Source organism: Balaenoptera acutorostrata, chromosome 8, assembly GCF_949987535.1.
Source record: "Balaenoptera acutorostrata chromosome 8, mBalAcu1.1, whole genome shotgun sequence".
Classification (NCBI taxonomy): domain Eukaryota; kingdom Metazoa; phylum Chordata; class Mammalia; order Artiodactyla; family Balaenopteridae; genus Balaenoptera; species Balaenoptera acutorostrata.
Window position 1 is genome coordinate 19406226 of NC_080071.1, and position 17353 is coordinate 19423578.

Here is a 17353-nt window from a genome sequence, read left to right on the forward strand (position 1 = left end):
TTGTTTATTTGATCATCACAAATTCTTAACCCTTAATGCCAATAAATACTAATACTCATTGTTCAGGTCTTTCCTCTTTCTATTCAGCTGAACCCCAAAATATTTATTTTCCTTAAGATTAGTTTTTCTTTTTGTGGTATCTGTATGTATACATATATATATATATGTACACGTACACATATATATTCCTAAGTGGGGTTTTTTTTCCTCAAAAATGGCCAGAACATTATTAAAAGAGAAGTGTAAGTTAAAAGTGAGCAATCCAGCCAGTTAGTCACTGATGCAAATTATACTCATACATTTTATTGAAACGTCGTTAAAAAGTTTGTGATGATCTAAAATCATCTGCACAAGCACTTGTTTCATTCACTTGCACAAGACATGATGTCGGGGTGATTAAGTGTATGTGTATGATCTCAGGTAGCACTTTGTTTTTTTTTTTCCTGAACTAGTTACATGACGGTGGACAACTTTCAAAGAGGCATCTTTGTGTGGCCAATGAACTTTGGTTGGAGAACAATTCCTCCAGACGTTGTTGCAAGAAACAAAATTAAAGAAACTGATATAATAAGGTAAGTGTGTGAAACTTAAGATTAGGAAGGAGTCATGTATCTTTTTTATAAAGGCATAGGAAGCAATTCCACAAAACAAGTATACACTGTCAGTCTATAGAACACCAAGAATTACAGTTCTAGCCAATAAATGACCAAAAGCAAAAAAAGTTTTCCTGAGAAGTTAGTTTCCTCGAACCAAAACTCACCTTTTCAGTGGGCAATTGCACCCTATTCAGCCCTGAACCAGAGAAATTCACAAACATTACTCCTGTTCTCTGGGATTTGCAAACTAAGAAATATAAGCCACTTAAATGTGCTGCATAAATGCTATATAAACTCACAGAATATTAAAGTCAACATGGGTAAAAATTAAGAGTAAATAATAGTAATAGAGATATCATTCTAATTCTTTTTGAGTCTAATCCTGTACTTTCTATGGGAGGGGGTGCCAAATTCTGTGAATAAATTGAGAAATAGACACAGAAGCTGGATGCAAATTATCATTGGGGCTTTATTGCTGGAGAAACTGGATTGAAGAACACAGCTTAGACCTGAAGCCAAAGTGGTGGGAGCTTCCTAACACTTCCCCCGAAGTCTAGACCTGTAGGACGAGCACTCAGCCAGCCTCAGGCAGAGCAGGCGGAGCCCTGAAGCTTTCCCTGTTGGAGAGAGAACTTGAGCAGACATAAGCCAGCAAGTCCCAAAAGAAAGCCCAAGCCCAGCCTGTGCATTGCAGCATCCTTTTCCTGAACTTACCCCTCAGAAAAACACGCCTCACGTCCTGCCAGGTGTGAGGCTTTTCACAATTGATACTCCTAGCAAGCGAAGTAAGAGTATGACCATTTATTAAGCACTGTGCAACCTCTCTATAACCCTAGGAGAGAGGTTGCGGTTTTCCCATCAGAGATAAGGAAATTGAGACTTAAGAGAGTTAAGTAATTTTCCTGGGGATGTACCGCTTGTAAAAGAAGAAACTGGGATTCAAACACAGATCTTCCTGGATTTAATAATCTTGCTCTGATCTTACACCTAAAGAACCTCTTTGCCTTTTTCAGACTCCCATTTTGAGGGTCAATGTAGTGACTGAGTTCAGATTATATTCAACATAATGTTAGAAAGGGAATACATTCTGGATAGTCTGTGAAGGATATTTGGGATACAGATAGAATATGCACTTAAATCGTGGGGGAAGGGAGGTAAGCGTGCAGGAGGAATTACTTTACCCTTGAGATTGCTGCACAGCCTAAAAGCAAGGCAGGCTCTCCACACAAACCGCTTTCAGCTGACTCCGTGGTGACCACCATGGGAAGTGATGACTGCCTTGTCTGACTGCTGGCTCAAATGTAGTTTCTGTTCCCCGTGACCAATAACAGCAGTGAAGGCTCTAGAGTCAGACCCTTTGGGTTTAAATCTGAACTCTACTAGGTACTAGTGGTGACTTTTAAAAAGTTTCTTAACCTCTTTGAGTCTCTGTTTCCTCATTTTTACTTTAAGACTAACAGAAGTAGCTACCTCTTGGATTGTTTTGAGAATTAAATCAGATAATACTATATATAAAGTGCTTTAAAAAGTGTTTGCCACATAACAAGCTGTCAGTAAAGTTTGTGTACAGTTGAGGCAGTATAGCGGGGGAGAAATCATAGAGTCAAGCCAGACCACCCAAATTTGAACCCCAGATGTACAACCTACCAGTCTGTGACCTTAGGAAACTTTGTTACCTTTTCTGGGTTGTAGTTTCTTAGTGTTACATACAGGATTTTTGTGAGGCCTGAGTTAATACATATATAACACTTACAACAGTGCCTACCGGGTCTTCCCTAAACAGCACTAAATAACTGTTATTAAAAATAACATCTCTGGAGAATTTGTGTCAGGGCATAAAGGACAAGTAAGAATCCTAGTTCCAGGCCCCATCTTTGCTGACCCTAATCAAGTTCTGCCACATAAACCAGGGAATTTGTCACTTAGATGCTATTTGTGACTTCTTTCAAGACCTCCCCATACTTGGTAAATATTCTAAAATGCCTCCTAGTAGGGAACCCACTCTAAAAGTTGAGCTCCCATGACATGCAAGATTAAAACACCAACTTTTCTTTTTGTAGATGCCCCGTCATGGCAGGTGGATTATTTTCTATTGATAAAAATTACTTTTTTGAACTTGGAACATACGATCCTGGGCTCGATGTTTGGGGTGGAGAAAATATGGAGCTCTCTTTCAAGGTATCACCAAGTGTTTCTCAAATTCTCTTTACAATTAAGAGTTTATCATTTTTAAACGGTTTCATTTTACTAATACAATCAGATATGTGACTACCTCTGGGAGGAAATTTCACAGTAATATTAGGGCCTCTGGATTAACGTCTTCATATTCCAGATTGAATTTGGAAGAATCAATAACTCTCGTGAAATTTATTGGAGTTCCCTCATATTTCACAACATAGTTTCTGCATCTGAATGTGGGGGAAATAACTGTCTGCCATTCAGTGTAAATGCTGTGGGATGCATACTTGACACAAAATTACTCTCATAGGTTTTTCTAATATATTAGAAATAATGAAATTATTTAGTAACGGGCCGTCTTGGAGAGCACAAGTGACAGAAGAATAAAAAGAGCCACTAGGGAAGGCCACCAACAGGCGATAGTACAGCATCTTAGGACGTCTCAGATAACTCTGGATATTTATATAACCATTGATTCATATCTGAGAAAGCGGTGGCAGCAGCCATAGTGGAGAGCATCCAAAGCACCTGCTTTCCTATGGAGTGGGGTGTATATAGGAACAGGGGTATTACTTTGAGCTCTTGATCAGGAAGAATTGTCTTCAGTTGTGTCCACGAGTCATACAGATCATTCCAAGATGTGAGAAGGGGATATTAAAAAAAATGGAAATAGATATTCCTTTCCTTGATCTGACTAAAACAAGAACTCATGTTACATATTTCATACAGTGGGATTCTGTTAGGATTTTTTTAGAAAAAAAACAAGATTTACACAGGATAGGAAAAGAGAAAATATATATGTTAATAATCCTAAAATGGTCCACAGCAATATACAAAACTAAATAAACCTGTTGAGTTTAATTTTCTGTTGAAAAGGATTTCAGAAGTGAAGAGCAGTGCTTCAACAGGGGGGAAAAGTTGCCAGGTGGCTTCTTGTCATTAATTGCCCATGATTTGTGGACAATCACTGGATAATTGGTGCGTGTCATCGAATTGTTCCAGGTGTGGATGTGTGGTGGCGAAATTGAGATCATCCCCTGTTCCCGAGTGGGCCACATATTCCGAAATGACAATCCGTATTCCTTCCCCAAAGACCGGATGAAGACAGTGGAGCGGAACTTGGTGAGGGTGGCTGAGGTCTGGCTCGATGAGTATAGGGAGCTCTTCTACGGCCACGGAGACCACCTCATAGACCAAGGGTTAGACGCCGGAAACCTCACCCAACAGCGGGAACTTCGAAAGAAACTAAAATGCAAAAGCTTCAAGTGGTACTTGGAGAACGTTTTTCCAGACTTGAAGGCTCCCATAGTGAGGGCAAGTGGTGTGGTAAGTTCAAGCAGCCATTTAAAATCCGACTTCGTAAAAAGACAATGCAAAAACCCTTTTGAAAATGCATGGGGAAGAATGAATTATTACGTTATAAATAAACACCAAATATGAGTGCAGAGGAGACCAAGCGTGGTTGAAGACTACATACATTGGGTAAACTTGAGGAAGGCTTCCAGGCGGCCATGTTCATTGATTCATTCAGCGAACACGTACCGCGTGTCAAGAAACCAGGCAGTATTTCAGAACTGGATTGTAGGGTGATGAATGAAGTAGACTTGATCCCTTCTCTGTGGAGCTTAAAGTTGGGTAGGATAGACAGATAATAAACAAATAAGCAAGTAAACTGTAAATAAAAAATATAATAGCTTTTATTTAGGGAACTGGCCACAAGTCATGAATTATTCTTAGAGTAGTCAACTCTGTGGAGACATTGAAGGCCAGGCCTGAAAGACCAAGCGCTGGCCAAGCTGTAAAGAAGAGAGCCGTGGGCAGAGGATGCCCTTTGTGCAAAAACTCTAAGACGGGTGAAAGTTTGAGGATTTCAAGAACTGGAAAGAAGATGGATGTTGTTATCAGGGTGTGAAGGAGGGAAGGAGATGAAGGTGAAGAGAGAGGAAGGAGATGCATCACACAGGTCCTTGTGGGCAGAGTAAGGATTTTCTCTCTCTCTCTCTCTCTCTCTCTCTCTTTCTCTCTCTCTCTCTCTCTTTCTTCAGAATGTAATTGGAAGTTGCTGAGTAGGGTTAAGCAATGGGATGATGTGATTTAATTAACATTTTAGAGATTTCAAAGAGGGATTGAAAATAACAGAAATTGTCAGACAATAGCAGGGAAAATTCCAGGGCACAAGATAACATACCAAAAGGAAAGAAGCCAAACTTGATAGGTTGGATAGAGTTCAAAGCTAAGTAAAAGTCAAGGAAGGAGAGAAACTCTAAAAAAAAAAAAAAAGAAAAGAAAACAAAAAAAAGAGCCATTTCAAAACCATTCTAGGAGCAAGGCTTAATTTGAAGAGGATGACAAGATATGAGAACACTTACCATAGACTGGGTTTAGAGATGGTTAGTCAAGCCTTGACCTAGAGGTCTTCTCCAGTAATGCAAATTTTTAATCTCTTTTTAGGTCATATTTTTTCAGTTCTCCCTAGAAAGTGGATTGTACAAACCCAGCCTTTCTCTGCTTAGGAAATCTCCTGATGACAAGGACACTTAGTAAGGCCATTCCCCTTGATGATATAAAGGAGATCCCAGAAAAGTGAGAAAGAGAGGAAACCAGTCTGAGAATTTGTTCTGCCTTTATAAAATTCAACTGACAAATAAGTATATGCAACCTGTTTGTGTACGACATAATTGCCACCTTTGTAGTTCAAAATGCAATAGTCGCTACTTCAGATTGTTCAACCTGATATTTTATCTTAGATAACTCATTAGGAAGAATAACCTGGGTTTATACACTGTTCAAATAATATGCTTGTAAAATAAATTTACATTTTTAAGACTCTATTTCCTGAGCAGGATAAAATAAAAAGAAATTCTCACCGTAGTAATTTTTTCCTGTCCTAACAACACAGAATCTCAGCAAGAGCATTACTAAACTTTAACCACCAGAGGGAACTAAAAAACTATCTTTTGCTCCTCTTTGAGGCCAGCTTGTATAATAGTTCCCCACGATATCTTTGAAGAGCTCTCCTAATGAAACAGCCTTCTGCTGATGCCTGAGCTTTAATACAACAAAATGCGGAAAATATTTTTTAAATGATTTTAACAAATTCTTTCTATTTTCTTCCCTATTTGCTGCCTTCCTTAGACAAATTTTAATAAAATGACATTTGCTCCCTTCTGAAGCAACCAGTAGGGAGTATTATTACTATTAAAAAAAACAAAAAACAAAAAACCTTTCTCCAGGCAATTCAGAGTAAGATTAACTAGATCATTATTTTGGATAGATAATCGTGTAAAGTTCCAAGAAAATAAAATCCACAGCTTTTTTTTACTTGCTCCATATTTTCCCTTCTTTCAACCTACACACTTAGGAAAGTTTGACTTTTTAAAAATAAGAACAAATCTTTTCTCACTGAGCCAAAAATATTTGAAAATAATAAAGTAAAAGAACCTCACCAATAATTCGTATTCATATTGGGTAAAACTCAGCAAACAGCTTCTAGCCTAGTGTTTACCAATTCTGAGATAAACCATAGGGAACTCCCACCTCCTAAATTGGAAACGAAATAATTCAAAATGGATAATTTAAAATTTGTGTACTTCCTAATTTAAAAAAAAGATTGACATGGTTTACAGTAAAAGCATGGATATAATTTTTAAAAAATGAAAAGTAAAAAACCAGTTTTCAAAACTAGTCATAATGAGATAAAGAATAACAATTCCTTAGCACTTCATAGACCATTCCTATATGAAGGAAAGCGGTTTCTCCAGTAATTTCCAAAAGAAGGGAAGGGAAACAGATCTTCATATGAAGTGGGAGAGGGGAGGCAAGGGATAGAAAAGTTTTCTCTCTTTCTAAGCCTTTCAGTGCTTGGAAGAAGGGATTGTGAGTAATAAATACAAAGAAATCAATTAAACCAGGGGTTCCCAAACACTGTTCTGAGCGAAGTTATTAGTTGTGCAGTCAGAAATAGGATTCCGTGGTCAAATGTATTTGGCAAACTCTCATACCACATTGCCTTTCAGAGCCGTGAGCTAAACATTAACCTGCACTTAGTACCGAAGGTTCTGAGAAGTTCTGGAGTAAGGCAACCTGTTCAACTGTACTGAAGCCAGAGTTTTCCAAATTCATTTGAAGATAAGATATTTTCTGCATAATCTACAAGTACAGGAGTTTATATTTATTTCTGTTAAGATCCAGAGAGCAGTTGGGACAGCTTTTCCTTTCTTTCAGATCCAGGATTATTCTACCTCCGTGCATTTCTATTTATTAACCCTTTCTCTGAAGTTCATGGTGGTGGATTCCTCTGTAGGTTCTGACTGCTCCCGCTTACTAATGATGGGTTGTCTCCTCCCAAATTTGTCATTGTCTATTCACAATTTAAATTGTGAATAGAGCTTCCTTTGAGGATTTCTGATGGCGATTCTGTTCTTCTAGAAATGTTTTGCTTGCCAGTCACCCCAGAAGTAACAAAACTGGTAGATTTTTATGTTTATTTTTGTGCTTTGAGGGTTCTATCAGTGTTCCTAGCCAATGCTAGTGGTGTAAGTGTGCATCTCAAACCAAAATGAAGGTTGAGGTAAGGTTTCAGATTCCCATGGGGGAACCTAGCTTCCCCTTTGTCCCCCTGTGCTAATGGGTAAATTGTTTTTTCCCAGTACACCATTCCACTGAGAGTCTAACTTTTTAGCTTTCCATCATGTGTGGAAGACCTCAATTCCAACTCTGGCTTATCCATGCTCACTATCGGTCCCCTGCTTGCCGGTATTTGCAATTTTCCCTCTTGTTTTTACATTTTTTTTCTGCACTTTCTGGACCCTAAAGATGCCCCTTACCTTTCTTGCAAGAAAAGTTATGCATGTAAAAGTGAGAACCAACCCACTGAGCACCTGGGTTGTGAAGTCTGGCAATTCTGTGAGCTACATAGCCTGCGTCCTGCAGCGCTCCAGGGTTAGAGCTCTTTGTTAGGCGCCCTGGAACAGAAAGGACACAGATAGTGTCCCTGGCAACAAAGACCTCCCCACTTCCCAGCACAGGGGGCTTCCCTGAGTGTAGACACTTAGCTCTACACAGCTCTTCTAGATATCTGAGAAGTCCAAATTGTGCTATTAACCCAGCATCTCGTTAGACCTGCCCAGAATGTCAAAGGGAGCGAGGGAATCAATATTTTTCCACATTAAATGGTGACTTATAGAAAGCTGCCTCCATACTGGACCTTAGAAATCCATTAAAAACCTGGGGGCCTGCCAGGAAGTGCCTTTAAGCTTGGCTCTGTATTAATTTGCGTGACTTCCCTGTAATGAATTGTAGCTTGCCTGAGTCATTAGGAAGATTCTGACCGGGAGTCAGCTGGAATCTGCTGTTTTTGAAGGACTCAATTTATCTATGATTCAGTGCCTAAGCAGTCAAATAGCTTGGAGGGGTCAGCCAGTGAACAGGGCCCATAACCGCTGGTTTGATTAAATTGCAAGTATGTGCATTGACTTTTAATATATGCATCAGACAAACTTAAGACAAGAAAATAACTACTTTTCATGCCACCTTTTTCTCCTTTCCTATTCAGCATTCCAGGCAAGGGTTAATTAAGAGCCTCTGTTGGCTCTGTGGCTGAATCACAGGCCTAAATTGACAGATTGAAGCTGTACTTTAGCAAGATTACATTACGTCTCTGTTAGAGATAGCAACCAATAAAATTGTATAGTGCTAAGTAATGCTATTAACTTAACTATCTTTTAACCCTATTATAGTTTTATGTTCTGTGTTTTCTGAATGTCTTGTTCTACTTTAAAATATTTTTTCTTAATGCATGTTTTATATTTTGCTTCCTAGCTTATTAATGAGGCCTTGGGTAAATGCATTTCCATCAAGAACACCACAGCCATTCTGGAAGACTGTGATGGGAGCAGCAAGGTACGCTGAGCTGGGTTTTTTTCTCTCATGGTAGGTACAGTTGATAGTAGGTGCAGGTGTAGTTGATAGGTGCAGGGTATGACATTTCATCATTCACTTGAGAAATTCATTTTCACCTACAGAAACAATAATTAGTTTCTACATTTCTGTGTAATGATAGGGTTGGTGACAACAGGGTCCACTTCTAAATGTAAAAGACAGTGACTGAGGGAATAAAGGTGGATACTGTAGTCAACCCACTGGGGACCCAGTTCTGGTTCCATCACTTGTAAAAAATGGGTCAATTGCAAATTTCTTAACCCTTAGGTAAATGACAGGGGTAATAGTGCCTACTCCAAAGCTGGTGTGAAGATGGAATTAGATAACACATATGAAGCCTTTAAAACAATATCTAACATTTGCTGCTCCACACATTTTCACTGCTGTAGTAATAAAGACAAAAATGAGAAAAGTAGCTCATTACATATAAAGACAAAATGATAAAGAAAATAAAGATGGTACATATTTTTAAATAATTAATCTAAGGGAGCAATTTTATTCTCTGATTCCAGCCCCCCCACACACACACCCGTTATCCTACATCTTAAGGGAGTAATACAAATTGCACAATTCATGATCCATGGTGGAAAACTCTAAGCAAAATTTCAACAAACTCAGGGCACAATATTTAGGGGAGGGAGTAGGGCCAGAGAGAACAGAGCAAGGACTCTGCAGGGCTGGAGATGAGCTCTAGCGATGGCACCTACCTCTCCAACGTATGTTTCCTACCAACTCATTCTGCGGGGACAGTTATCAGTTTGGGTACCAAATCGGACTCACAGGAACATACGTTCAGGAGTTGAACTCACCCCCTAAAATTGCAGGTAATTCTTTGATAGAGAAATTTTTTGTGATGAGAATCTAGGCTTGCCAAGACTTACTCCTTTGCTTTGACTTAGAGGTATTGCTTGTATTTTCAAGCACATCCCATCTCTACCTCTTAATTCAAAGCTGCTCTAATTCAGCTCTGGATTGTAAACTCGAAGCTAATGGAGTTCGTTCTTAATTAGGAAAGAGGAGACAGAGGAAAGAGAAAAGTGTCAAAAATCAATTGAAAGAAGTAATTTTCACGTATTAACAATTCAAAGAGGAAATAAAGTAGTAAATTGTAAAACAAAACCATAAGCAGTCCAAATTATGTGAAAGTAAAATATTAACTAATGCAATCCTTCAAGACTCATCATTATAGTGACTTTCTGTGTCTGATTAACCAGTATTTTATCTGAAAAGCCAAGTTCTCAATAACCACTAAGTCTCTCGAAGGGATGCTAGGAGACAAAAAGTATGAATCATGGAGCCCTTGCTTTTCACAAACACCCATCTTCTTTTTTGTCTTGTTACTCATTTTTAGCTTCTGCTTCTTTTGGTTGGTTTGAGTAATAAAAAGTAAAGGAACATGGAGGAAGTTAACTTATTTTTAGCAGAATTAATGAGGCTTAATATTAAGCCAGTGACTGTAGCATTCATCCAAGAAAGCTCAAAAGGAATAAAACCCTAGGATTGAACCATCAAGCCCTATCCGTCACCTTACTTAAAATGTCTCCTTAGTTATTAACTTTTCTACCAGTTGAAATGTCCCTTTTCAAGGTAAGAGTTAGCTTCTCCTAGTAGCCACATAAATCCTTGTATTATGACATGTTCGTGCTTCTCAAATTTAATGTGCACTCAGATCACCGGGGGAGTTTGTTACAATGCAGATTCAGATTTAATAGCTCCATAGTGGGGACTGAGATTCAGCATTTCTAAGTAGCTCCCAGGAGATGCTAATTTTGGTCCAGGTACTACCCTTTGAATGGAGAATTCTAACACAATAACATACTTGATAATCTAAGTTAAATCTCAATTGCATTACAAATGATTCATTAGATAAAAGTATTTAGATAGATTTTACCAGCAGTCTATTTTCTTAAAATATGTTTACATTGGTGCAAAACAACAAATTTCCCACACACCTAGACATTTAGAGGATATTGACCAGGCAGATAGTACTAGGTTGTAAGAAAACTGGAGAGAAATATTTATAAAAATTAAAAACATGGTTCCATTACCTAAAACAGTATTTATTTTAGACATACAGTGGCGACTCCCCCAAATTGGACATCTCCAAGAGCCGTTCCTGTGAACTGGGGGCTGCTGACACAGTAGCAAACTGGTGATTCCTTATGCTACCAGCAAAGAAAGATTTTTAACCTTTCCTATAATAGAACAAAGCCTCTAGGAGTCCAATTGTCTAGTCTTAAAAAAAAAAGAAACATAATAATTCCCATCAAAGTAATTTAGGGCTGTGACTTGGATCTCCCTGTAGCCCCAACGGCCAGGGGCCTAAATCACGTGGTGGTTTGAATGTTCCAATACTTTAAGCACCAGGGTAGTCTGGCATTCAGAACACCTAAAATGACATCCATTCGCAGATACGTACTAATTGTACTAAATACTTTTTTATTATTGCAACTAACACTTATTGAGGCCTTACTGTGTGCTCAACACTTGAGAGTAATTACCCCAAGGTTTTGAGATAGACACTATAGCTATCCAACTTAAAAATGATAGGGGCTTCCCTGGAGGCGCAGTGGTTGGGAGTCTGCCTGCCAATGCGGGGGACGCGGGTTCGAGCCCTGGTCTGGGAGGATCCGACATGCCGCAGAGGGACTAGGCCCGTGAGCCACAACTACTGAGCCTGCGCGTCTGGAGCCTGTGCTCCGCAACAAGAGAGGCTGCGATAGTGAGAGGCCCGCGCACCGCGATGAAGAGTGGCCCCCGCTTGCTGCAACTGGAGAAAATCCTCGCACGGAAATGAAGACCCAACACAGCCATAAATAAATAAATAAATAAAAATTTTAAAAAATGATAAAAATGAGATTAGACAGGGTAAATAATATGGCCCACATGATCAGAACTGAAAGTGGCAACACCAGGATTTGAACACAAAACATCAGACTAGAGTGCCTATATTCTTAAGCATCGCTAACAAAAACGTTTGACAAAGCTGCTACTTGTGTGTGCCGTTGGAAGTCACCTTCTTATTCATTTCACTTACAGCTTCAACAATTTAATTACACCTGGTTAAGACTTATTAAACAAGGAGAATGGTGCTTAGCTCCCTTCCCTGATAATGGAGCCCTGAGGCTGCACCCTTGTGATAACAGAAACAAAGGGCTAAAATGGCTGCATAAATCAACATCCGTCTTTCATCCAGAGCTGGTAAGAAAATATTTGCACCTCTTGCTTACCACAAATCCAACTTTCAATTAAATGGGGCATAAAACCCTCATTGTCAGCTTCCTCAATCAGAAGCCTTAAATGTGTTTGGGACAACAGAGACAGTGTGAAAGTTCATACAGAGAGATAAACAGATATTTTCTATAAATTGTTGAGCCGTTTTTTATTCTTTTCACAAAATTTATTTCAAATCAGCTATTTTAAATAGAACAGTCACCGGGTTCTTTTGGTTATATTGCTATTGTCATCTTTGTTTCTAAAAGTCATTTGCTTCAGTCAACTAACAATGCCAAAAGAAAGGCTTATAGGCTAGAATTGGTTCTCACTGGTTACCAGGAAAGTTTACAGGGACAGTATATGGGAAAAGCGAGAAGCAGTGTGCTTCCCACAAGCCCTGCACTTAGCGTGAACCTGATTCTGCATCCTGCCTCCTTTCCACGTAGAGAGACTTTCTCATGCCCTCTGGTTCCCAGAGGCCTAGGCTCTGAGCGGGTGCTGCAGCCAGCTCCCAACCAGCCTGGGGGAGCTGCCTGTGTGCAGCTCTTGCCAACTTCACGTTCAGCAATGTCACACTGGTAACTTGAAACCAGCCGTGATGCAAGTATTTATACCCATGCTACTGTTGACGAAAAATTAACCAGTCGTTCTAAGAAGGAATTGGAAAATTTTATTCGTGCCAAATTTGAGGATTATAACCCGGAAAGAGCATCTCAGAAAGCTCTGAGAACTGTTCTGCCTGTTAGAAGTCAAGACACAGTTTATATAAGTTTTTTGAGACACAGGGCTGCACAGTAAATAACGAATTATTGACAGTTTACACAATCCAGATTTAAGTGCCATCGTGGTGGGTCATGTGACCCTTCACAAGATCAGGAAGGACTGTTCTCTTTTAAGGAGCTGTTGATGCTAGAAGAATGTTGTTTATGGTTGAGCAGGTATTCCTGCTGATGGGGGAGGTTTGGTCAATGCATAATGCGGAGACACAATGCATAGATGGGGGAGAGGGGAGGCCAAAGGGCAGAGAAGAATGTTTACGTTTAAATTTTTCTTGTCTTGCCATAACTATGAATTTTATTTCACGCTACAAATCGGGGATGTTTTACCAGAGGTCCATTTGTGAATATTTACCAGAACATCTGTGCTCTATCCTATTCACTCTCAAAGTCTTCTGTTTTCCCCAATTATATTTTAATAGGACACAAAGTCATAAGCTTTGGTGTAGGATCTTGGAGTGGCAGGAATAATTTCAAGCCTGCCTTCTCAAATTTTCTGCTATCTCACTAGCAGGTAACCACCAAATCCACTGAATGCATTGAGTATGTGAGACCATCATTTTGCTCAGGGATGAACCCCAAAGTAAGCACACTTTTTTCTTTGGAGCGCCTCCATTCTTTTTGATGTCACAGCCAGTGACTGTTCTCTTCATGACATTTTTCTTCCTGCTCAGGATCAAAATTAGGACCTAAGCAACACCTCCTCCAATCTTTCTTTCTATAGATCATCCCTGTTATAATTCAGTTCCTTCTGGACAATATTTTTTTCTTTTTAGTGATGATGGTTATTATTGAGTTATTCAGAAAAATTAGGAATTACCAGTGTGTGAGCTGCTGATTTCACGTTGCATAGTGTTAAGAAAATCTGTAAACACATATTGATTAAATTACTTCTTACCTTCTGCTTTCTTAACCCTGTGCCAAAGAGGAGCGATAGAGAGAGAGAGAGAGAGAGAGAGAGAGAGAGAGAGAGAGAGATAGGTAGATGGATAGATAGATAGATAGATATAGATAGATAGATAGATAGGGAGGGAGGGAGGGAGGGAGGGAGAGAGGGGGAGAGAGAGAGGGGGAAAGATTGAGATTGAGAATGAGAAAAAGAATACATTTCTCATCTTCAGAAGTGAATCTGTTATCAGAAAAGATATTAGGCTAGTGAGAAAATATTTAGGAGCTGACAGTCCTTAAATTACATAGGGTTTACTTATAAACTGGATTGGGCCCACTGAGAACTTAGGCCTTTATTCGCTGATTTTTGTATAAGCCCAACACTGGTCTCCTTAACGGTAAGGCAATTTGTAAATAAGGTATTTAATTAAGCTGGCAAAAATTAGAAAGCTGTTCCCCTACCTTGTTTGTGCCTATGCCTTTGTAACATATTACATAGCTGCCTTCTGCCTTGGGTTCCCCTTTTCATGATGCTAGATGTCATGGAGATGAATATCTTGACAATTATCTTTCTTCTTTTTTCAGTATTTTGGTAGTTTTCCTACTAAACCTCCTAGGTCCCCCAAGATGTATAAGTCTTAAAAAACAAAAGAAATGGAGAATAAGACTATGAATAACAGGAACATGTCTCTTCTTTTAGAAAGCATTAGGCATTGAGAGCTTCATGGAAGGCGGAAGGGTGATAGTGAGTTTGACCCCGGATACCAGTGAGCTATTAAAATTATATATTTCTGAATCTGCATTTAATAGGTGCCCTCTAGGTCAGCCCTCCTCAAATGCTGTGAACTGTGGCCACCTAAGAGGAAAAGTCTCACAGGTGGCATCTAGGATTTGGATATAGAATGCCCCTCCAATACTGGTTTCCACATTGTGTCTTTTGTTGGGGACAAGTTATTTAGTTACCTCTTTACAACCCACGAGCAGAACATTGTAGATAATCCAGAGTGATCTTCTCAATGTTATCTCTTTTACAAAACCTTGAGCATACTCAAACATCATATTCCCAAAATCCTACAAGGGTGACATTGTTTTTGTAAGAGCATCTCTAAAATAAATTATTATGAAGTCACCCCCGTTTGATAAATTTTTAAAGCATTTCAAAACAACATATATATATATATATATATATATAATATATGAAATTAAATAAATAAATATATATATATATATATATAATTAGAATGATCTTTGTCACAGTCATGGGTAATTGAGAGGATTGGTAAGTGAAAAAATTATAAACCCATGAGCAAGTTCTAAGTAGGTTATTGACCATTTCTAGGACATTCAATAAATATTAAGCAATAATAGAACCTCTGAAATACCTATGACTTTCTCTAATCACGTCTGGACTTTCTGGACATCAGGCATTATGTACTCTCAGAGATCATGATAGGAAGCTCATAAATAAAATACATCATTTCTAGCACTTTTTATTCCAAATTTGCATTCTAAGTCACAGACTTAAGAAATTAACTAACACACTTTTTTTAATGGTGTGTATTTTTTCTTACTACCAGCAGTGAGGCAGCCAGCGATCAAATATAGTAAATGCCATCTGGAATTATTTCCTTTAAATAATATAGTTATCAGCCATATCATCAGAAAATTCATCTTTTGCCTCAGGAAGAATTAAAAGTCTTGTAGCTTGGAGAATGTGAGAACTTAGTTTGAGATAAAGACAAACTTAATACTGCCTAAAACCTGTGTTTATATTATTAATTTTGTTCAGGAGAATTGCTGAAAGATCAAAAATGTAATTACCTAATTTTTTATTGGTTTTCATTTTCTTACATCACAATTGTCAAATTCAGTCTGTGGCTCATTCTCAGATCCTGTTTCCCTCCAGGTGAATCACATTGTTTTTGGAAACTATCACCAGTTGTTATGCTTAGAAGGAAATTTTTCTCAGAAGACCCTGAAAGTTGCTGCTTGTGACCCAGTGAAGCCATATCAAAAGTGGAAATTTGAAAAATATTATGAAGACTGAGGAGGAACTGATGTCTTTATCTAGTAAATCTATTAGACACTGTGACTATGACAATGAACTTGGTGACTATTTCTCCATGCTAGTTCAAAATTTTCAAATTAATAACATTTGAATGGAAGATTTTTTAAAAATCACAATATTTGAGATACCAAAAGTTAACTCAGGGAAACAGTCCAACATTAGACTGGAGTCCTTCTTCAGCACTAGGTGGGCTTTTGAATTGCCTGCTTTCCACCCTGTGCTGGAACAAAGCCTTCAAGTTTCCACATGCCATCTAACAGGTAACTGGAAAAAGAAGATGGAAGTACTTGGAGAAGCACAATGATACTCATGAAGGCTGAGTTTGATCATAACCAGCTCTTTTGGTCCACAAGTAGGTATAATCAGCGAGAACCTGATCCTTTATTTGCTATTTTTTCATCAAAGAAAATAAAAGAAAGGAAGAAAATTACTTGAGTTCCTAGGCTAAAAGACCTCAGAAACACACAGCTTTCACCTTGGTGAAATCCCTCCCAACTACATGCATGTTTACCTAACAGTTTGAAATAGTATTGATATAATACTCCTTGATGGCAGGGTTTTGATCTAGATGACTGCATAATGTTTTTCCCAATCTGAGTCAGTGGAAAAACTTTAAGTGAGGAAGTCAAATGCTTATTCAATTCTAGACATGGATGTTGTTTCCATTCATTCTGTGCTTTTAAATTGCACTTCAGAAAATGGCCATACTAGTAACTTCTAGACTCATGTGGATATTAAAAAAGAAAGAAAAAAATGCAAAGAAATAGAGGCTGGGTCACAGCACACCGCAGTAATCAAAAATACATTTAATCATTGAACCTACTCTAATGTAGGACCAAATAAGAGGAGTTGAAATGAATAAAGCAGAAATAGAGCATGGAAAAATATTAAAGTTCTTTTATGTGAAAATACTACTTTAGATTCAGCAGCATTCACAGGGATGAAGAATGCTAAAAATGGGCTCTAAAAGATTTCAAGGTAGAAATAAAGTAGGGGAAACATAAAGAAAGGGGAAGAGAATGAGTTAAAAACAGTTAGGAAGAGAGTTAAGAAAAAATTGTCCAAGACTTGTCCAAAAACGGAAGGGGATCTGGCACCTCTATGGGGGGGAGAAAAGAACAAAGTCCTAGATGTGGACCTAAAGATAACACTGATAAATTTGGGGAAAATTCCAATATTTCTTTGATCCAAATTGAGCACATAATCTTAGGTATGACAATACTTAGGCATACCAGAAGATATCTTAGAAATCCTAATATCCTTTGCATTCATTTTGGTAAGGAAACTGGCCTGTCCAAAAATCCCAGGCCAGTTAGTGAGAGAATCAGGATATTTGGATCTCCAGAGACAGGGCCACTAGCCTAACCAGATCTCCTCCACAACATTCTTAAGAAAGATATACATAAATTTTTTTGTTAGGGTTGGGTCTCTGGAGGTCAATCATGCTATATTCTTGTTAATATTAAAATAAAAAAACAAACAAACAAACCTGTGCTGTTGAGCTGATGGTAAAACTGGGCATCTTTAGTTCTGATTTCCTGTTTAAAGTTTAACTCCCAATTAATTATGCAAAAGCAAAGCAATAACTAAGAGTTGGAAGGGGAAATAGTTTTACGTATTTGCAACATATTTAAGATGTTTTATGTAAATAATTGACATTGCAGATGAGATAAGAAAATGACTAGAAAATG

The 17353-nt window shown here is 38.3% G+C and overlaps 1 protein-coding gene across 1 annotated transcript in view; it reads left to right on the forward strand.

Annotated features, from left to right (window-relative positions):
• GALNT5 (polypeptide N-acetylgalactosaminyltransferase 5) overlaps nt 1-15641 on the forward strand; it is a 37490-nt gene extending 21849 nt beyond the window's left edge. The window contains exons 5-10 of the mRNA XM_007183108.2: nt 453-572; nt 2657-2774; nt 3777-4100; nt 8595-8675; nt 11754-11915; nt 15501-15641. Of these exons, the coding sequence (XP_007183170.2) occupies nt 453-572; nt 2657-2774; nt 3777-4100; nt 8595-8675; nt 11754-11915; nt 15501-15641 (946 nt within the window). The remainder of the gene's footprint in view (nt 1-452; nt 573-2656; nt 2775-3776; nt 4101-8594; nt 8676-11753; nt 11916-15500) is intronic.
• Nucleotides 15642-17353: the final 1712 nt, after the last annotated feature.